At 36.0% G+C, this 22,801-nt stretch overlaps 1 protein-coding gene across 1 annotated transcript in view; it reads right to left on the minus strand.

Annotated features, from left to right (window-relative positions):
• Positions 1-22,801, minus strand: part of ATM (ATM serine/threonine kinase) — an 80,755-nt gene that overhangs the window by 18,001 nt on the left and 39,953 nt on the right. Inside the window, exons 33-47 of the mRNA XM_075140033.1 lie at positions 21,517-21,612; positions 19,924-20,095; positions 19,354-19,495; positions 18,545-18,721; positions 17,963-18,137; positions 14,621-14,708; positions 14,111-14,266; positions 13,077-13,185; positions 12,214-12,302; positions 12,019-12,121; positions 10,805-10,953; positions 9,950-10,054; positions 9,306-9,425; positions 7,996-8,230; positions 6,027-6,194 (exon numbers count right to left, since the gene is read on the minus strand). Of these exons, the coding sequence (XP_074996134.1) occupies positions 6,027-6,194; positions 7,996-8,230; positions 9,306-9,425; positions 9,950-10,054; positions 10,805-10,953; positions 12,019-12,121; positions 12,214-12,302; positions 13,077-13,185; positions 14,111-14,266; positions 14,621-14,708; positions 17,963-18,137; positions 18,545-18,721; positions 19,354-19,495; positions 19,924-20,095; positions 21,517-21,612 (2,084 nt within the window). The remainder of the gene's footprint in view (positions 1-6,026; positions 6,195-7,995; positions 8,231-9,305; positions 9,426-9,949; positions 10,055-10,804; positions 10,954-12,018; positions 12,122-12,213; positions 12,303-13,076; positions 13,186-14,110; positions 14,267-14,620; positions 14,709-17,962; positions 18,138-18,544; positions 18,722-19,353; positions 19,496-19,923; positions 20,096-21,516; positions 21,613-22,801) is intronic.

A 22,801-nucleotide genomic window follows, 5' to 3' on the forward strand; every position in this document is an offset into this window, starting at 1 on the left:
CTTTTAAACCCTGAATATAATTCAATCACTCGGGTCTATTACACGTAATGTATCTACAGAGTCATTTACCATCCACATCTACAGTAGTCAATAACCTTAAATCACATTCACATTCTATATTAGACTAAAGGAGAACACATATTTTTAAATACCTGACAGTCTGAACAATGAAAAACAGAATAAAACAATGACAAAATGTAATAAAAATTACATAAATTCACAGCATGTTTCCAGAATTGTATCTCCTAATATCCCCATTTAGTCTGAAGTACCATAGTACTCTGTGTAGGAAACATTCAGGAATTGCGGTAACTACGTGTGATCACTGAATTTTTCAGACAGACCTCTACATGGAAACTTGGTTAAAAGTGCTCTGAGAAGATGACGGCGCAAGTTTCCAAAGGACTTGCCTCCAGATTGGAAGCTCAGCTTTAACTGTGTAGTAGGACAAGTTTCCAAAATACTTTTAGCATAGGGTACATATTAAAGACGACCTGATCAAGATGGCACTGCTGACTGTGAAATACCGAAGGATATCATAGGCTGCGAAAACACAAAACCTCCTTATGTGGACAGGGTAAACATAACACTGGAAGGTGAGAGAAGGACTAAATTTTTGGAGGCCCTCATCAACTGATTCATGGAGCAATCACGAAAATCAAGAGAGGAGGAGCAACTCTTGATTTTGCCCTGAGATGTATGGAGAATTGGCCCAAAATGCTCCAGCTTCTCTAAAGTGTGATATTCCTTAATAATGGATTCAAAGCAAATATTTATTACCCTCCAAAAAATACCCAAAGAAAGCCATCATAGCTAAACACAAAGTTAAGGATGATGAAGAAATTTTTACCACATCAGTATATAGAACGAAGTTTTGTCCAAGTAAAAAAGAAAATATATTAAAAAAATCATAAATATCCTGTCAAATAAAAAAATAAAAACCCACCATCAGGCTGTCCAAAAACCCCAAACAATTTGAAGAAGGCTCAACAAATAATAAAAAGGCATTTTTTAAACATATTAGGAGCAGCTAGCCACCAGACAGTCCACTTGATAAAGAGAAAAGAGAGTTATAAACCAAATAGTGCTCTGAGAAGATAAAGCAGAAAAAATTTAAATTATTTGCATATGTGTTCACTGTGGAGGAGCTTGAAGAGTTCCATTGCAAAGTGTTTCTTTATGAGGGATTCAAAGGTCTGTCTGCTTTTGAATTATCAGCAGCAAAGGCTACTGAACAAAGGGACAAAATGAAAACTATCAATTCACCAGGATCAGAATGTATTTTTCTGAAAGGTCTACTGCAATTCACAGATGAAATAACTGAACTACTAAAAGAAGGTATAAAAGCTTTTGCTTAAAACTGCCTTAATATAAGAGGAGTGGCAGGTGGCAGATGTGAGACCGGTATTTTAACAAGTTCCAGGGAAGCACAGGTCAGTACGACTTTTATCAGAAGTGGACAAATTAGCAAAAAAAAACCCACAAAGAGAACAGATGGATTAACATGAAGAGAAGCGAGAATAGCTTTTGTAAAAGGACATCATAGAATGACAGAAAAGTCGAGGCTGGAAGGAACCTCTGGAGACTATCTGGCCCAGCCTTCTGTTGAAAGCAGGGGTTTAGATTAAGCTTTCCAGGACTCTCGTAAGATCCCACCACTTCTTTGGGCACATCATTCACAGTGTTTAGTGGTGAAGAATTTTCTTCCTGTATCCAGATGGCATTTCCCTTGAAACAACTTGTGCCATTGCCTCTTGCCCTTTCACTGCATCTCTGCGAGCAGTTACCTCCGTCTTCACTATAACTACCTTTCAAGTATTGGAAGGCTGTGACTAGATCCCCCTAAGTCTTCACTTCTTAAGGCTGTCATGGTTTAACCCCAACCATGCAGCTGCTCGCTCACCCCCACCCCCCTCCAGTAGGATGGGGGAGAGAATCGGGAGGGTACAAGTAAAAAAACTTGCGGGTTGAGATAAAAACAGTTTAGTAATGGAAATAAAACAAAGTAGAACAGTAATAATAACGATGATAACAACAACAATAACAGAATATACAAAGCAGGAGATGCACAATGCAACTGCTCACCGACCACTGACCGCGTGTCACAAACAGGGGGCAAGGTCGTGTCGTGTCATCCCCCCGCCCCCCCGTTTTTTATACTGAGCATGACGTCACATGGTATACAACACCCCATGGGCCAGCTGGGTCAACCGCCCCGGCTATGCTCCACCCCCACCCCGCCGCCAGCTTCCCCTGCACTTGGCAGAGCATTGGAGGCCAAAAAAAAAGTCCCTGGTGCAAGCACCACCCAGCAACAACCAAAGCATCAATGGGCCATCAACGCTCCTCTCATACCAAACCCAAAACACAGCACCCCCCTCAGCTACTGGGAAGAAAGTTAACTCTGTCCCAGCTGGAACCAGGACAAGGCTGAAAAAACTCAATCCCTACAACTTTTATTCCTTTGCCAAGTTCTCCAGCCCTCTAATCATTGTGGTGGCTCTCTGCTGGACCCTTTTCAATTTTTCAATGTCTCTCTTGAATGGTGGACCAAGGACACATTATTTCAGGTGTGGGATAAGAAATGCCAAATAGAGTAGAATAATCACACTTCTTAATCTACTGGCTACACTCTGGTGATGCAGCCCAGGACATGGTTCACCTTCATTGCTACAAGGGCACATTGTTGAATCATTTTAGCTTGCTGTTCACTAGGACCCCCACGTCCTTTTTGGCAAAGCTACACCCCAGCCAGTCAGACCCCTCCCTGTAATGCTGCTCGAGATTATTCTACCCCAGGTGAAGGACTTCCCACTGATCTCATGCAATTCCTATTGGCATGATCTTCCAAACTATTAAAGTCTCTGTGATTGGTGGCTCTTCCTTCCAGAACCTCTCTCTCTTTCCAGTTTGCTGCTATCTGCAAATTTGGTGAGGAAGTTCAGTCCTGTCATACAGATCTCAGTCATAAAAATAGTATCAGACCCCATAAAAAACTCTAAGGAACTCTACTTCTGACTGGCTACCAGGCTGCCTTTGAATCATCAACAACCACCCTTTGAGCTCAACAGTTTAGCCAGTTTTTCACCTATCTTGTGGTCTTATCTATCCAGTCTATATCTTATCAGCTTGTCAGGAAGGATATTGTGGGAGACTGTGTCAAATGCCTTCCTAAAATCAAGGTAGATGACATGCACAGCTTGTCCCATGTCTGCTGGGCACACTGTTTCATAATAGAAGACAATCAGGTTGGTCAAGCATGATAGTATATTTCTGCTGGCTTTTCCCAACCACCTTCTTTTCCTTCATGTGCATGGCAAGAGCTTCCCTAAAGACCCGTTCTGTAATTTTCCCAGGGACTGAAATGAGTCTGACTGCCCTATAGTTTCTGATTTTGCTTTTTGTCCTTTCTGTAGATGGCTGTGATTGTCCTCTTCCAGTCATCAGGACTTCCCCTAATCTCCATGACCTTTCAGAGATGATACGAAACTGGCTTTGACATGATGTCAGCCAACTCTCTTAACATCCTCAGACGTATCCCATTTCCCAACTCAAGTGAACTTCTTGAAGAACTCAACAAGCAAAGGAAGATCTGTCTGATTCAGCCTACACCAACAGATTCCAACAGTCATGTGACATGGTTCTTCTACAAAAGGCTCTTGAAGAAACTAAGTCGCAAGAAATAAAATGCATGATTCTTGGAGAGATAAAGAACTAAGACAGGCAACAGAAAGAGAAATAAATGGGCCACTTTTTACAGTGGAGTTAGATCACCAGTGAAAAGCTTCCAAAGATCCAGTCATCTGTGTTGTTCAAAAGATACTAATCTTGAGAAGGCGATGAGCAGTGAACACAAAATCTGGTGATGATACTGAGTTATTCAAGGTGATAAAACAAGGTATAGACTGAAGAACTGCAGACGAACAATACAGGACAATAAATGGAATGAAAAAAACCTGATGAAATCACCAGCAAAATATAAATGTTAAGTGATGCATAAGAGGGGGAAAAAGACTTCTTGTATACGACGGACTGTTTAACAGTTATTCCTGTTTGGAAATGTAACTATAAAACATTACCTCACTATGGAGAATGGAGACAGGGAACATGTTCAGTGTTCTTTCCAAGATCAGAACTAACATTAAATGAAGATAGGGGGTGCAAAAGGAACAAAAGGAAGTGGCTCTTAAAACAGTGGGAATTAAGCTGTGAAACTCCTTGTTGCAAGGTTTTCTTGGATATTAAAAGCTTACACAGACTCAAAAAGTGATGAGACAAATTTATGGTATAAAAATCATTGGTAGGAATTACCTACAAACAAACTACCTCTGGTTCAGGAAGTTCTTGTGCTACAAATCAGTCTGGGGGAGTACTCTGGCCATACAGCCCAACTATTCTTTACACTTTTTCTTAGGAACTTCATATTGCCCATTACTGAGATAGGAGAGAGGGATTTTTGTTGCAGTTCTTGTAATCTGAACAGGAGATGGGAATATAGTATTTGTTTCACATCAAGTGACATAATTTTTCAGAAAGCTTACAAAAAGATCTAAGATAACTAAGATTCAGAGGCACTTGCTGAAGTCAAATTTGATGAGAAAACATTCCCTGTTTGAGGTAAGATTCCATTTTCAGAAGTACAACATAAAACTCACAGCTCACTGTGCTTGTAAATGGGGGAGGATTCAAAGATGTGAAACAGCACCCCAAGTCATATCTATGTTCTTTGATAATGGATTATTTCAAGGGACAAAGTACTGTGAGGTACTGTAGTGAATGTTTATCAATCAAAAACTTGCCTGGAATTTCTGTACGCTTTGTGATACAGCTTCAGCCCCACTGAAACAGAAGCCTCAACTCATACTCCCACCTGTGCAACAAAGATTCCCTACAGACATCAGGGAAATGCCTGCAACAGAGGTATGTTTAGCATAAAATCTATTATTAGTGTCTCCCTGTATTAGTCTTTTTCTACACAATAAGGACAAGCGATAAAATCTTTATTATTCTTCTTCTTCTAACAAAAACATGTACACTATTACAGTTCCCAACATAATATGTATCAGAAATAGTGTGGCCAGCAGGAGCAGGGAGGTGATCGTGCCCCTGTACTCGGCACTGGTGAGGCCGCACCTCGAATACTGTGTTCAGTTTTGGGCCCCTCACTACAAGAAGGACATGGAGGTGCTGGAGCGTGTCCAGAGAAGGACAACAAAGCTGGTGAAGGGCCTGGAGCACAAGTTTTATGAGGAGTGGCTGAGGGAACTAGTTTTTTTTAGCCTGGAGAAAAGGAGGCTGAGGGGAGACCTTATCGCTCTCTACAGCTACCTGAAAGGAGGTTGTAGCGAGGTGGGTGTTGGTCTCTTCTGCCAAGTAACAAGATAGGACAAGAGGAAATGGCCTCAAGTTGTGCCAAGGGAGGTTTAGATCAGATATTAGGAAAAATTTCTTCACTGAAAGGGTTGTCAAGCACTGGAACAGGCTGCCCAGGGAAATGGTTGAGTCACCATCCCTGGAGGTATTTGAAAGACGTGTAGATGTGGTGCTTAGGGACATGGTTTAGTGATGGACTTGGTAGTGTTAGATTTACATTGGACTCTTAAAGGTCTTTTTCAACCTATTGATTCTACGCCTAAGCAATCCTGCTTGGCCGTTAGTTTCTTTAACTATTGGCACAGAACAAGATGATACACCTCTGTGTAAGAGTTCTGTTTAAAACAAGTTAATTTTTTATCAAGGGAAATCATCTCTAATTTTAAAAAGCTATGTATTTCACAGTGGTAGCACTGGAGGCAAAATAATGAATAATGAATTCTAACATTTGCCACATTTGCAGACTCTCTTTGAAAACCCCTGATAAGATTTGCTAATAAAGATTTTTTTGCTTTCAGACATTTTGAGAGTACAAAACAGATTTAGTAATATTGCAGACAGCCTTTTAATTTTCTTCCAAGGGAAAACTTCAGAAAGTGGAAATAGGATCTTAAATTTAATCCCCATAAGTTTATACATTATATAACACACACCTGAAACCAATCTGCATCTAATTTTTTGATCATCCTTTTAAGAATATTCAGTGCAAGACTCTCTTCCTTTTTAGCCCAGAAAACCTGAGCTTCTTCTAGTTGCCATTCAGAAACTCCATATCCCGTTGGATTGTATTGTTTGATCTGAAACATAGCTCTTTCTGGAAGCTGAAATTGAAAAAACATTATAAACAATTCTTTAAGTCAAATACAAGTATCTCACAGCAAGTTTTGTTTTTAAACTCCATCTTCATTTGCTCTACTTGTGCAGCATATTCTGCCTATCCAATGCTAAGAATTTATTTGCAGCAAAGAGCTGCAATTAAAACTTCACAAACCCCAAAATAAAGTATCAATGTTTAACATTTTAAATTACTTGGAGGTATAAAGTATAGAAATTTTACAATCAGTACCTACCAAAATAATGGATTTATAATTTTAGCTTAGTGATTACTATTACATCCTAAGAGACTGCAGAAGAATAATAAGAAAAATGGCACCACCATACACTAATTCTTTTGTATGCCTACCTCTTCACTCGTAGCACTGGTGAAGTAACATCCTCATTATTTATTCTAATATCACTATGACAGTACAAAAAGCAAACTACCTTTTTAACAATATCAAAGATTGAGACTAAAGTGCATTTTCACAAGTTGTCTAACCAATAGCTAAATCAATCGAACTTTTAAATAAGCAAGGCAAACAATTAAAATGTAAGAATGCCTGTAAATGACAATGTAAGTTTGGGTACTTCAATTAGTGGTCAGTGTGATGATTCTATATGGAACTCTCTTCCTTCTCCTGATGGATAGTAGTGGCACCAAAGAGGAAGAAAAGCCACTAGTTGCAAAGAGTGCTTCCTCAAAAACTTTCCTACATCCAGACACTTAGTGTTGTCAACTACTAGTGTGCCAAAAGGAAAAGGTTATCATCCCATGGTTTGAAAGACTGGTAAGTCCCAGAAGTGTGCCCCAAAGGTTGCACATGACCTACAACACTGAAGAGGCTGGAACGAGTGTGTTTAAACACACTGGCTCAATCTTTCAGAACATTCTAATCCCCCCAAAATATGGCACCCCAATTTTAATCTTCTGTAACTAAAAATCGAAGTGAAAAAAAACTAACTTCTGTTGAGGCTCTTACAAGGCACACATCACCACAGTGTTAGTGGCTGGGCAGTGATGAGATTAAAAAAGTCTGAAGAATTAGTTTTCCCAAACAATTCCAGAGGCACTGAGTAAACCTTGCAAATTTATGAAATCAAAGACAGCTCTTCTACTGATTTCATCCTTATTCACAAAAAGAATTAGAACCTTCCTGAAATCAGTTTAATATAGTTTCACATATGTGAAGTGTTAAACATTTCTCCAGGTTATATATTTAGCTGGAACTATTTTCTGCAGAGGTTCTTGAAGGACATTGTTGCTCTATGAATTCTAGTTGAGTTACTCCTCCAGATGCACTACCTAGAAAAAGCAAAGGCTGGCTCTGGACCTTAAATGCATTAGCAGCTGCAGAAACCACTGATACTGCAAATCGCATTAAGTCATTCACGAAGAGACATTTACGACAGTGCAATGGTGCTTTGAGAATATAAAACCTTGAAGACAACACTAAATATACAGATGCAATGGAGTTCTTTCTGTACCTTTACTCTGGAACACTACAACAGTATAATGCAAGTGAAAGCTTAATATATAAAACTGCACCAAAATAAAGTAACAGAGCTATAAGAGCATTCTTCACCAAAAATTTCATTTTTGTACTATCTACCTCATAGAGTAGCTTACAGTTATGAACAAAATTCAGAAAACATGCCCATAAATACATAGTTTAAGTCTCCAACTAATTGATTCACTGAAGAAACTCAGAATACAGTTAATGTTCACTACTGTTAAAAAATGAAATTCTTTTATAAACTAAAAAAACTAAACATCAGTCACTGATCTTCCCTGGAATTTGTTACCTGTGTATTTTTAGCAGTTCTTGCCAATCTAGAGAGCTCCACTAGATGTTTGGTCAGGATGTCTTTAATACATTCTCTTTTGGTATTTTCATTCTCCTTTTCAAGCAAGATCTCCAAAATTACAGTGCGCAGAGCCATGACAGGTTCCTGGAAACGGAAGTCACTGTCCTTGAGAAGCTGGGACTGTCTCTGCCATTTCAAATAAACATCATTCAGTTGTTGAGTAGTAACAGATCTGCAATTGTTACCAAAAGAAAAAAGACCTGTTAATAATTCTCACTAAATATTAGTGAAAATGCAAGCTGAGTAACAAAAGTAAACTACTGAGGTAGTTCACAATCTACAGTTCAAAACCAAGAAACAGCCCATAAAACCCTACAATGATTAATACGCAGAATAAATCGACAGGCTTCCAGTTTTAACAAACATGAGGATAAAGAGATCAACGTTAGTAAGGTGAACAATTCCACTGCAAGCATTCTTGATTAAGCATCAAAAACTGTTGTGTTAAAGGTCCATCAGCAAAGGGATCGCATTCAAACACAGGGCTGCTTAAAAGTTTAGAGACCAAGATTCCTATTTTATTATGTAGGTCATATATGGATTAATATAAGAATAAATTCCAAACTGTGACATTGTAGCTGTATAGGTTGTCATTATATGTATTATTTTCTTAGACGATTCATTAACTGCAAACAGCAATCGTTCATAAGGTCCTGGACATGCTAAATGACTGTAGTTTGACTATAAGCTACCAAACTGATACCACTATAGCACAAAAAATTCAATGTTAATAGCACTACTGAAATAAATACCTTCCTATGATTAAAAAGCAATGTTAAGAATTCAGGTAGAATACTGATGGTAATAGTGGTCCATGAAGAAAGTGATTCAAACTGAAACAAATTTCAATAGATCTATGAGTATCATCAAGGAAATGGATAACATTTTTAGAAAGGAAACTAAAAGAGGATGACTCAGTTACTTTAGTAAACCAAAGGCTAGGAGATATGACTGCTATCTTGGAGTATACCAGGGAACTCAAAACAAAAGAAAAAACCAATTGTTTAAAATACAATGTTGGCATAATACCAAATAATTAAAACTAGACCATGAATAAATCCAGTCTGGAAATAAAGAGAATCTAGATTTGTCTTCACATAGTAAAGCTAAAATCCATATCATTTTTAAGATGAAGTTTGAGATGTTCATGAATAAAATTTGTTGAGGTCATTTTATTTTTGTGTGAGACTTGATTACCAAAAATCCTGAAAACTGAGAAAGGAGTATGAACAAGCTTTAAAAAGTACCTGGAGAACAGCAGACCTATATTTTCCAACTCTCCAATTAGCTGTAGTCTGCAAAGAGTTGGATATAATGAATAAACAGACTCAAGACTGCCTTTGCACAGTTCTTCTACTTCATTCACTCTATGGATTTAACAGAGAAATAGTACATTTTTTTTTAATATCCACAAGTAATTCCAAATATCTATAACATAATTTCCATACAGTGAACAGAATTTAAACAGCAAAACTATTCAGTTCAGAATTATTTTGTATTACCATTGAAGTTCAAAAAAATTAAGTTTGTCAATAAATGAAAACACGGTAAGCATATCTAAACTCCAAAGCCTATGTGATAACTCAGCCAGAGAGTAGTAGTCAGCATTCAAATCCACTGAAGAGGACTGCAAAGTAAGGGATGTATACTACAGGAAACGTATCTTCAATTAGCACACAAATTGTATACGCACAAAAGACAAATTTAAGTTAAAAAACTTAGAAATGAAGTTGCAGTCCAGAAGTATTAACTTTATTCTATGCATGAGTCTTTATTTAAGCCAATAAAACTCCGTAATAATCTTTTATACATAACTTGAGACTATAAACACACACACACTCTCCGTCTCTCTCTCTCTCTTTCTAACAGCAGAATATTTGCATACAGTTACCTGGCATCTTTAAGACTGTCATAGAAAGCAGAGAATTCCTTATCTCGTAAAGACTGAAGAGCATCATACAATGATTCATGGTACCCTGGTCTTCCTGTCTCATCTCTTAAAAATAAAATAAAAGTAACATAAAATAAAAGGAAAATTGTATTTCTCTACAAAGAAGCCAATTTTATCTTTATGACAAATATTTTTAGTAATACATTTTCTGCAGTTGGATGGACTGCTGTTTTGCATGATAAAAAATAATAATGCAACCCTTTAAATTTTGAATTAACATCATGTAACTTCTGCTTTTGCCAAAACCTAGTCAATCTATTCCTCCGAAAATGTGCAATGATGTAGCTGTACTAGAAAGGGACAGAGTTCACACTATATCCTGGCCAGCCATATGAAATAACTAGTGCTGGGCATCCAACATTACACAAGGGAGGAGATTACTTCTTAAGAGGGAGTAGCCATGAATCAACACTGGTGTTTGCTTATCCAGGTCTTGATAACCTCTTGTGGCTTACCGAGTAATATTTTCCCCATTTGCTTATAAATTAAACAGTAAAAACTATCCATCCCTCATATGTACTTAAGACACATCTACCACCCGAGTCAAAAATGGAAAAATTCAGTTTATAGTTATGAACAATCAAAAAGAAGAATCAGCTGCATACGGTTTCCCAGGAAAATGAAAAGTGATGTGCACAGAAACCAGACAGGTCTAAGTGAAAAAGACTCAATTCAATGAGTAAGATAAATGAGGTGACCTGCTTCATAGAAATTATATTCTAACGTCGTCTTCTTGCTTGGAACAGAAAGCATTGCCTTTCACTTAAAGAATCAGCAAAAAGTGAGTCAGTTTACTTGACAGAAGAGATGTTGTCCCACTGCATATTCCTCCATGCTGCCTGGTAGCGTATTTCCTGTAGTTCCGTATACCACTCAGTGTTTTCATGTTCCAGTCCTTTTAAATACATGGAAAGAGTGTGGCAAAGCCCAAAATTCTGCAAAGCCTGGAATTAACAAAATTACTGAAAGTTGGTTTTCCTCCTTCAATAAACTGAACTGTTTTTTTAAAAGGCTTTGTTTTACCTTTGGAAACAAAGAAGCCTTTGCAGGTAAGGCAGAATGATAAGTATTTCTAAACTCAGCACTATGTAAGATGAAAACTTTTTAATAAGACTACTAATCACACTATTGATACCTGCAACGCCAGAAAAACGGTTTCATTACTGTGGCTGGCATTCTTTGAAATAAATTTCCATGTTGTGTTTCAAATGAACTATCTGCTCACATTTCTCCATCATTCCTGGGTAGTAACCAAAACTGGTTTTACTTCTTAATGAACTGTTTTTCCTGGTGGGGATTTGAAAAAGTTTCCTACAACTCCTAAACTCCTATCTGTTTGAAGACCATAATGACTTTATAATTGCAAGCACTTATGCAAGTTATGTGTGCAGCCATTATGAAGGAGAAACACAATGGAATTTTAACAACGATACTAAATAATTTGGGGTAGGAAAAGAAAAGTACCATAGGAAAATGAAATGAGGGGAAACAGAGATATACCTGTGCTATGTTATTACAGAACTGGTGTAAACACTTTTAGGCTAAAAAAGCAACATATTTTTAAGGGATCAAAATAAGACAACATCAATTCTATTTATTTATTTTATCAGAAATACCACAGTTTCAGTAAGATAGTTGCCATAATGGAGAAGTTTAAAGAATGAGATGGCAAAAATAACCAATTACATTACTTTTTATATCCTGTCATTTTAGGAACTGGCCAAATTCTGTATAAAATTAAATATATTTATTTTGAAATATTTCAGAAAATTCATTACCCAAGATAGGGATTACAGGTGAGTGACAAGAGGACTAGAAGTCTTAATGTTTTCAGGACAAACATTGAGTTGTCTTATATTATACAGTTTGGATGCCTATGACAGTGGGCTGGACTTGATGACCAAAGAGATCTCTTTTAGTCCTAAAACAATTTTGCATTTACTACAAATGACTCTCAGTATGATGGATATCAGTTTCTACATTCATTTCCTATTATAAAATAAAATTACCTTTATTATTCCTGCCTGGCAAGTAGATGGAGAGAGGCTTGCCTCAAGGTCATATGTTACAAGGGCTTTCTCCCATACTGCTTCATGCTCATACGTTCTTATCCTGTTATAAGTTAACAAGTTTTCATTTTAAGTTCCTTACTAATAAATGAAAGTAATGACTGTAAAGAACATAAGAATATTAATAAATTATACCGTGCTAATGGCTGTAACATTCTTCCTCCACCGCAGCCATAGAGACTGTCAGGTTCTCCAATGCTTCTATATATGTCCATGAGAAGGTCCTAGAACATGTGCCATAAAACGAAGAATTACCTCTTCTGGAACTAGTTCAAATGAGTTTTATACATATCATGTAAATTTATAACAAGTCCTTGCATGTAACATGTTGTTATCATTGCTTAATTTTTCTTTATGCAGTATGTGAGCCTGTTATCATCACAGGAAGAAAAGTTTTGTAGTCTAGCAAAACTCTTCAGGACTACCTAACTTCTCTGTTAAGTTATTAAAAAAACCAGCACTGGGCCTTAGGCGGATTGGTTGAAAAGCAAAAGGCAGCAGTACTGAATGAGCATCAGACATACCAGCTAAGCAATGCATTTTAAAGATATGCAAGTTCTGGAATAATGAACTATGGAAAGAAGTAATTTAGACAAGGCTACTGAATCAGATTTTATGTATTAAATAAATTTGTAGGAGATAATACTACTTTGGTTTTCATTATTACAACTTGCTACACCACTTGCTGATTTTTAATGAACATCTCTGACAAAAAAACCTGAAAAATACTTCACTGGTTACCACCATAAGGTCAGTTCTTTCAGGGAACAAAGTCTGCTTTGCTGCAATTTAAAATTTGCACTTAATTTGCCAGTTTCAGGTGAATAAATACGTGATTTAACTTGTCCGGCAAGGCCACTGAGTTCACTTTGAATGAAAGCATGAGGAGGACTTTCAAATACTTTTTGAAGTTCAACTAGATCTGCCTTCAGCTCAGATGAAACTTACTGTTAATTGTAATTATATGAGGTTTCTTTCAGATTATGAAGATTATGTACCTGTAAACTTATGCCAGTTTCTTCTTTACTTTTTTCATCCAAAATAGTAATAGTTGTTCTTTGACTTTCTTCTTCAAATGTCAAACTCTTAGCTGCTTTAAAGGATGACCTAAAAGAAATGTTTCAACCGGTAAAGTTAAATGAAATTTCATACAAAGAACTAAAGAAATTCCAAAACAACACTTAAGAAGTAAGGGGCACAAACACCAAATGCAAGATCAGGCCTGTCATATCCCCAGGTTATTCAAAATGGCTCTCCACCAGAATGACAAAGTGATCAGCTGAACTGAGAAGATCAACAAGGGATTTCAACATCAAGGTGGTTTTTCAGAGAAACAACCCCTCACCTTGTAATGTCTAATCTTTTATTAAAATAAATTGCTTTTTTGAATGCCTGAAGCAAGAATGCTCTTTTCTAGGAAAGAATAAAAGCAACTACATAATATATATGCTTACAACCATACTATTGTTATACGTTCACTGCCTTAGTGTTGTCACTGAAACAAAGCTAGTAAACTAGTTCCGTATTTTGACCTTGCTAGACCAGAAGACAAAGATAATTGTCCATTACAGAAGAAAACTCCTTCTACAAGGATCATTCAGCTCTATCCACACAATTCTGGTCATTATTCTGTGGTTTCTTTCTCCCTTTCATTCACTTCTGGCCGTAATTTAACCACTAGGACACTATTAATTATGAGAAATAGAATCTGAAGAGTGTTCAATTTAGAAAGTGAGATTCAATACATTTTAGTATTCAGAAGCACTAGTTTCAGTCAAGTTTCTCCAGAACACACTACTAAGAAAACTTTCTGGTTAGAAGTCGAAATGACACTATTTTGAGGGCTAGCAAACTAGCAAGGTTGGGATCACATTCAAGGACTGGCAGAAATATTTTCCAGGTCAATACACACACCTAAGGATTTTTTTTAAAGTTTCCTTGACTTTAAATGTAACAAAACACTACTGGGACACACAAAACATGATCCATGTTACCAGAAATGTCAAGAAACTGCATTCCTCAAGCCTTGTACCTTTCTTGCTGTTTGTCTATATTCATCTTGTCTGCGTAGATTTCTGCGTAGAGCAAGGCTGTGAAGTGAGCAGCACAAGACTGTGCTGCTATAGCAACCTCAAGATAATTCAGATCTAGCCAGAAGCTGTCATCAAAAACTGTACCTGAAACAGATCTGATTAAATAAAGACGTTAATATAGCTGTAACAGATCTTCTCTCTAACATTAAACAAAATAAATCCAATCTAACTATAAAGCCTTCTAAAGGCTAATTTTACCTTAGTTCCCCCAAAACCCATACCACAAAAAGTTTATCAGACAAAAAGTTTTTAAAAAACTCCTTCAGCATAGTTAGAACCCTTTAAGGCTAGCCATATCACTTCTGTAAGAAATGCAAGGTCACTACTATATCTTCATTCTTTTAATTGACATGTTCTCTACCACATCCTTCTTCCTTAATCTAGAGCATCAATAGATCTTAGAACAGTCATAATTAAATTAAAGCAACATTTGGAAAGTTATAATTCACCTCTTTTGTCTTCTTAAGTAATCGACAACAGCAAGCATGGCTCGTCGAGATACTTTATCCAAACTTCTAAAATTATGAGTTTCTTGCTCTGGGACATATATTTCAAAAGAAAGAATATAATGAACTTTTGTCATAACATATCCATTTACAAAATAAAAAGGTGTATTTTGTACTCAAGAAAATAAATAAAAACTTCCTTCCAAAATTAAATTAACAGTTTGTCACAAAATGTATTTCCCCTCCTTCAATGATGTTAGTAACACTACAGTAGTTTATACCGCAATTTTCTTTATCAAATTATCTTTGCATTAATAATTTGTGGATTCTATTTCTTCTTATAGAATTCAGAGATGATCCAACATCATTGGACAAAGCTCCATAACAGACCTCTTCCCTTAGGCTTGAGCCATATAAAGTTATTCCAAAGCCACAGAAATACTTATTAGTAGCTTTATTGTAGATTTTATAGAGTGTGTATGTATGTTTATACGTTTTTGTATTTGCAAGTAGTGCAGCACTCGGGGATGGATCTGGAAAGCAAAATGTCATGGTGCATGGTGTCTCTCCCACCACAGACACATACTTTTAAAGAATTTATATTTCCATGCCTTGCTTCTGGTTAAAAAAAAAATCAGATGGCTACAGGTTGTGTTCTGGTCATTGGCTTAACATTTTTTTCATTTTTCTTAATTTATAAATTACAAGAAGCAAGAAATAAGGAAAGCATAAACAAAGGTTTGATTACTACTACACTACAGTAAGATGCAGAACTAGAAATTTCCCCTAAAGAAAGCAAAAGCCATGTAAAAAAAGAAATATCTGGGCATTTCGTGTGTTCCAACAAACAGAAATGAACAATGCTTACTTTCCACTGCTACCAAAGACCTTATAGAAGGAAGACAAACTCCTTCTTTATAAGTCATCTTCCACATGCTTAACTTTCAAAAGACATACAGTGGGGACATCCGACTCTCTGTTGCTAATGCACCATGACATTTTGCTTTCCAGATCCATCCCCAAGTGCTGCACTACTTGCAAATGTAGACATAGTGTCTCACAGGCAGGGTCCATCCTGTTAGCACTGTACAGTCAACGCCTCAAAGAGATTGCTACTTCCTCTTTCATAATCTGATCAGATGAAAAATTGAAAATTTCTGAATTAATTATATTTGGGTACTGGAAAGTATTAACGAGTTAGGGGAAGGAAGAGGCACTGGAAGAAAAAAGTTATTCTTCAGGATTTGTTGAACAGACTGAACGACTATAATGGTAAGTATAAGCTGTCAGCATGGGGCTCATACTCACTTGCTAACAAGAAGCTTACATACAGAAAACGAAAATGGTCTCTGTTTTTTCATGGCATTAGATAGAAATTCTAAATTCTAAATTCTAAGGAGAAATAACTAAACATGTATTTTGAAATATTCATTCAATAAAAAGTTACATCTCTTCTGCAAAATAATAGATTCAACTGACATGATTCTGGCCAGACTGACATGCACTTCATTTTTAGTTTGGTGGGTCTGACTCTTGTCAAGCAGCTGGCAATTTATGCTTAGGTTTGTTTTCTCAGGCAGAGCAGTGATTGGCATGATGTTCACAGTATTTATGCTCTAAATTGCCAAGATTAACAGCCAATTCCTAGAATTTGCATGTCAAAATGGATCAACAGGAAGACTCTTGTTCAGAAGCACTCAACTCTCTCATGTCTAACTGCTTGGTCTTTGCCACAGTTTGGATCCTGATGGATTGGAATGAAATTTATCAGCTTTTCTAGGAAGATTTTTCTCCTTGTTTTGATAGGGTAAGAGTTTCTCCGTGAAGAAACTGGTATTCACCAGCATTTTAAAATTTTTGTTTTGAATACTGCTGATATTCTACCATTCCAACTTTGGAATTAACATATCTTTGCTCTGTTCGCTAGTGCACCTCCCGTTTATCTGTACACAACTACATAGACAACGAGCTGTGGGCTACTTCATGGGGGTTTTTTTGGTACCAGGACAGTTTTTCGTCTGAAGAACTCCATTTAAAGCTTTTACAGGTCCCTTATTTTGCTCTTATTGCCTCAGTAGGATCCCTTGCATAGAATCACAATGTTTGAAGAGGCCTCATTGGCATCATTTGCTCATTGGCGTCACTGAACTAACTGCAAGTTTATAAAACTTAGAAAAATTCCTTCATATTTTTCATAGAACATTTTGGGTTACTCTGTACACCTGAGATAAATTTGTGCAGTTGTTTCCCTGGCTGCTTACAGGAAGGAAATAGGAAATTGTTAATCCTTTTCTATCTTACAAAGTGGGACAATAATAAAAATATCTGGATTGTGGGAACAGCTTGTTACCTGACTTAAAAAATGTGAAAGAATACTGCTCTAGTCTTTCTGGCCAGGCTAGTCAGCGACTATAAAAAGTACCTTAAAATATACCTGGTATCGTTAGGCTTATTTACACCGCTCAGTACAAACTGCAATACTAAGGGTCCCTTTACCTCTCGCTTGCATGACTTGCCTGTAAAGAGACTGCAAGACATTGTACAGACTCATTCCTTTGGTGATTTGTCACTGAAGAAGGGATTTGGAAGACATAGCAGAATAGCTACTGCACAAAAAAATATTAACCTGAAGTTACTGTATTTGTGTTAAGTAAGGGACATGCACAAATAGAAGAAATACATTATTTTAGCTCCTGAAAATAAGTGCATGTACCATTCCCACAGTCTAATAACAAAGATCTTATTTCTCACACAGATTTCTGTTAACTTCAACCACAATCTAATTGGAAAGGACATCAACCAGATTGATTAGAAGGTGCTTTGTTTTTAATAGAGCTTACTGCATTACTCATACTCATCTGCAGTTCTTTTGGTTACAACTTCCTTTCATTCTGCTGGAATGGAACAGGTCTTTTGAATGTATCGACATTAACTTGCTAAAGCAAGGGTTAGTCTTTTTTCCAAGGGGAAAATCCAGGTGAAAACTGCCTTTAATTGCTCTTGTTTGAGTAAGAGAGGAATTTAACTGCCAATTAGTCATTTCAAGAGACAGTCCAAGACCCAGGATTGCAGCATACAACATTGGATCACATCTAAATTCAGCAAGTAATAAACATTAACCAGTTGTGAATAAGGAAATAAGCTATACGGAAGAAACTACTTCGGTGCTGCCAATGAACAGCTTCAAAATTACTGGCATCTCCACTGAAAAAGATCAAACAATTGGACAGAAGCGTCTAAAATTCTGTCTGCCTATAAGTGCACATCATACGTTTGATGTCAGAAGATAATTTTTTCAGAACCAGAATCCCTATTTCAGCTGAAACAAAAATATTATGACCTTACCTGAATCAGAATTTGGAGGTGTGGTAGATCTACTAGATAAGGCAAATCTGCAACAGGTTGTAAAAAACTTCTGGATATGAACTGACAAAAGATTTCTCCAAGATTCATCTGAGTCATTAAGAAGGATATCATGAATCAGGTATGGAAGCAAAGTTTGACACAAGTCTGTTTTCACCTAGAAAATAATCATGCACAGCAGCTGCTAAGAAAAACAACCAAAATCCTTTCTTTCTCAGGTTGTAACCGAACTGACAACTACTCAAACAAACGTGTCATGCTTGAGAAAGAACATGTAGTATGAAAAATGTAAACTACTCAATAGGGCTATGCTGGCATTCAGTTAAAGTAGTCATATAAAGTTCATCTATGTTTACAACTATCTCTCAAATCTTGTATTTCAAGAGTGTATTTTATGAATATCTGCAATATCTAGCTATGAAGGATCTGAATTACTGTTAAGAAAAAGCAGTAACTTAATAGCAGAAATTACTATTTGCTATCAAGATGAGTAATCATATATTTTTGTGCATCACAGTGCACAAACATATACATATATATATACATACGTATAACTTAGCTCACCTCACATAGTGGCTTCATTAACTGGAGAACTTCATTTTGCACACCTCCGCTGTCCAGTATTGAACTAGTTAGGTGCTTGATCCAGGTCTCATGACTTTCGCCCAGAGGAATCCACAGGTTTGTGTCATCCAAAGTTTCTAAAGAAGCCTCTGTATCATTAGCAGGTACTACAAAAAACTAGAAGGAAAATATATATATTGCAAATATGAATAAATTCTATGGCATTTAAAAAAAAATCTACTGCAATCTGCACAGATTAAAACATATTAAGTATTAACTGTGCTTTAATTGATTGACAATATCAATTTTGTTCATGTAAATATAAAATTTTCCAAGGAAATCTGAAAGTATTAAAAATAAGATTTTACTGATAACATCAACAAGGCCACATCAGACATCACATTTAGGTTCAATCAAAATCAAAAGTTTGACAATTAGGAAATATCTGATTTATGGTTAATTATGCACCTTTTTTTCTGACCTATTATCCACTAAGTTTTTGCACCAAATGATACTGGAATCCTGAGAAAGAATGTACTAGATTACCAAGTAGGTAATCAAAAATTGTCTGTCTAAAAGTACACAGCTTGCTTATGTCAAACTGGTAATTTCCTATGTGAAGAAGCCACAAATGCTGAAACAGAAAGGAGAAACATGTACAAAAGCAATCACATTTGCAATCAGACTGATGAAAAGTCCAAATTTTGCATTCATCAAAATTATTTTCAAATTTACTTTTTTTTAAATATATATTTTTATGTTTTCTCTACTCCATATGCCATATAAATAAGGTATATCAGAAGAAGTACCTTTTTCCTAGACATTCTGAAAGGCTGTAGATAGATTAACATGGGATCAGCTTTATTTTTATAAACTCCCCAAAATTCACTGCCAGACTTGGTGGCTAATATGTTTTTCAAACAGGAAACAGCAGCAGCTCTAACATCAATACTGAAAGAATAACATACACGTCATTATTATTAATTTCATTCAGATATTTTATTTTCAAAATCACCTTTATAAACATACAAGACAAATAATTCCACAATCTAATAATGTGTGCATCAAATCAGAAAATTTTGGACTAGGATATGGCATTGCATATTTTGTTATAAAGCAAAGCCTCAGTATTTACTCCACAGCACTGCTATCCTCTACAGCACAGAGAGACTCTGGCTCGAGTCCAACTAGAGAATTTCTAAGAAACATCTAAGCTTGACTGGATAAGTCATCTGAGCCTTAAAGAAGCACATGGTTGGACATTAACGGGTGTTAATAACACTTTCAGAGTGTTACTCTGAGGTTATTTGAACAACGTACAACTTAATGGCTCCTATTAAGCTTTGAACTAAATAAATTAAAGAAATAAGTATACTCACCAATTATCTGTTAAAGCAGTATTTATTTGAGTTAACATTATGAAGACCCACTGAAGTTTTCTATCTTCAAATAAGTCCACTGCTTTAGAATCCAGTGCATTTTCAGCACGCTGAAGAGCTATGGTGGAGAAATCCATGGGACCTATTTCTCCCAAGCAACTTCCAACAGCCTCTGCAAATGCAGGAAATTTTATAGTCTTATGCACACTAAAACAAGGCCTCACCCTAAAAAGTTGCAATTAATATAAACTACTTTTAGAACTGAGATTATTATGGGCTAAAAAGCTGCAAACATTTATACATAATCGCTTGAGGAGCTTTTAAAACAACATGTATACAAATTTTGCAGCTTAAGACTCATAAATAATACAGTTATGCTCTCTAACTCAATTTTTAGGAGTGCCTATAGCTCTGGATTTTGCAGTTTAAATCAGACATGGATTTTATTTTTGCTTGTGTCAGAAACAGGTAAATGCAAAAAGTCAGAATCACAGCCGCCTAAGAGATACTCATTTTCATTCCTGAAGGGTACAGTAAATACCAACAGTAGCCTGTGAACACAAACAGAATTCAGTAAGAATTAACCTACATTTTACATAAAATGACGTATAATGTGTTCCTTATTTGCTTTCCAGATAAAATATTTTATAAAAACACATGACTACATGTAAGAAAAAACAAAACAAAACTGACCTTGAAAATTATTTTAAAAAAGGGATGTTAATGTTTGTCAGAAAGAAACCAAGATCTATTTCCCTGCTCTTACCTCCATACTCAACATGTGTCTTGAAAACATTTCCATTTTCTACAACATTGTTTTAACCACCAGAGCAAATAAAGAACAGAATAAAGAAAAACACAAACAGGTTGTGTTTTGAACGACATTTAACAAATCATCTAAGAAAACACAATGCAGAAAAGGCTGAAACTTACAGCTTGCAGAAGTGCTGAAGAATGTATCATACTGAAGTCAATGTGAGCTTCAATTGCTCAGCATTTGTAATTATCAGTTATTAGACTTTTAGACAAAAAATGTATTAAGGCAAATGTTCTCATTACTTGTGTTTCTGTCTAGTTTAGACATCTAATTTCATCTAATATCACCTTCATGGAGGTACTACCCGCTTGGAGAAGAGGGGATTTGGATTTTAGCTTTGGATCAAACATTAATCAGGTGCTCACTATTAACAGTGAGAATAATTTTAATAATACAGAAGAGGCTTTAGGATGGAGAACAACTATTTTAATTTCCACTACGACATGCCCTTCAAATTTTCAGGTAAGTTCTCTTCAATTTTTCTTAGTATTTTTCAACCTAATGAAGTGACCCATATAACTCTTTATTGAGTCATCTCTATACTTTATTGAGTATAGAAGAGACCAGGGTCTAAACTGATGACAATTTAAGTTATTAGTCAAAGCTGTAAAATACAGTAACTGAAAAGAAGACATATCACCCGTTTTAACATCCTGATGGCTACCGCTGGCAGCAAATGCAAAATAGCAGTGGGAATTAACATTGAGAACGGCCACAGTTTCACCCTGGGGTTTGCAATGACAGCCCTAGGATGCCTGTGAGACTAACTAACTTACCCAGCACTGCTTTTTCACCTGTATGGTTAACTGCCATCTTGGACAGCTGCAGTAAGCTCACCACCAATTTCACTACTACAGAATCTTCTGGTTTTTCTATAATATAGAAAGAAAAATAAACCCCAAAAATGTCATTGTGTATTTGTAATATGAACGTGTTAGAAGAAATGCTTTAGTATCTTTTATCTACAAATGTCAACATGCATTTTTAATGTTGAAGCAAGTTGGTATTAAACAGCACATAAAAAAAATTACTCATTTTTCGTATTCATCATGTCTTGAAAAGATTTCTATGCATTTGACTATGCCAAAGAATGCCCAAAACTAGAATATACAAATGCTATTATTTTCAGTGTTTCGATCTAGAAATGATAAATAAACACATAAAATATTAGCATAAGTTAGTGTAAGAATGTTATCTGAAACAGTGAAGTCATACTATGCGACTCCACTGACAGCACTTAAGCTAATATCATCATTCTGTTCTAAATCCGAATCCAAGGACTATCCCAAAATAAGGCTTTCTGCCACGAATTTCACAGAATTCAAGCTTTCAATTGCCTAATTAACTTTGCCAAATTATACACTCTCGAGATGGCTATTTCCTTACATTTTGCTGCCTGTCTAAGGTCTTTTTTTTAAACAAAGATTCCAAATGAAATGGTTTTGCTGTTTCCAGGAACAAGGTCGAGGAAAAAATATGATGATTTGCAGTGTAAAAAAAACCATAAAAGCAGTATTTGCTTTAAAAAAAATCCTGCTGCCCTGTTGATTGGAATGGAAATGTGGAATTGGGCTTTACGCTTATTGACATTTTTATAAAAATGAATATACATGTCGCCAAACTGCAGTAGTTTTTTCTTAAATGTTACCTTTCAGCACACAGTTTTATAGCCTTTATGAATAACTGTTTTTTACTTCTTTTTCACACTTAATAATAATAATAATAATGATAATAATAATAATAATAATGATGATGATGATGATGACGATGACGATGATGACGTCATTTGTAAGTGCTTAATAGACTTCTAGTATAAGGCAAAATTAAGGCAATGGGCTCATCAAGCCAGCTAGCCCACCTCCAACAGAGCAAGAGTAAGTATTTCTTCTCAGGTTTTGCGAGTCAGCAGATTGGGGATTTCTGAGCAGATCTTTATACCTAATAATCTCTATGAGATATGTCTAACTCCTTTTAAGGTCCATTATGCTTCTCATCTTAACAGTAAGTGGCAGTAAGTTCCACGCTGCATATATTTTGTTTGAAAAAAATATATGGTTTCTT

The sequence above is a fragment of the Calonectris borealis genome, chromosome 1 (assembly GCF_964195595.1).
Source record: "Calonectris borealis chromosome 1, bCalBor7.hap1.2, whole genome shotgun sequence".
Taxonomy (NCBI): domain Eukaryota; kingdom Metazoa; phylum Chordata; class Aves; order Procellariiformes; family Procellariidae; genus Calonectris; species Calonectris borealis.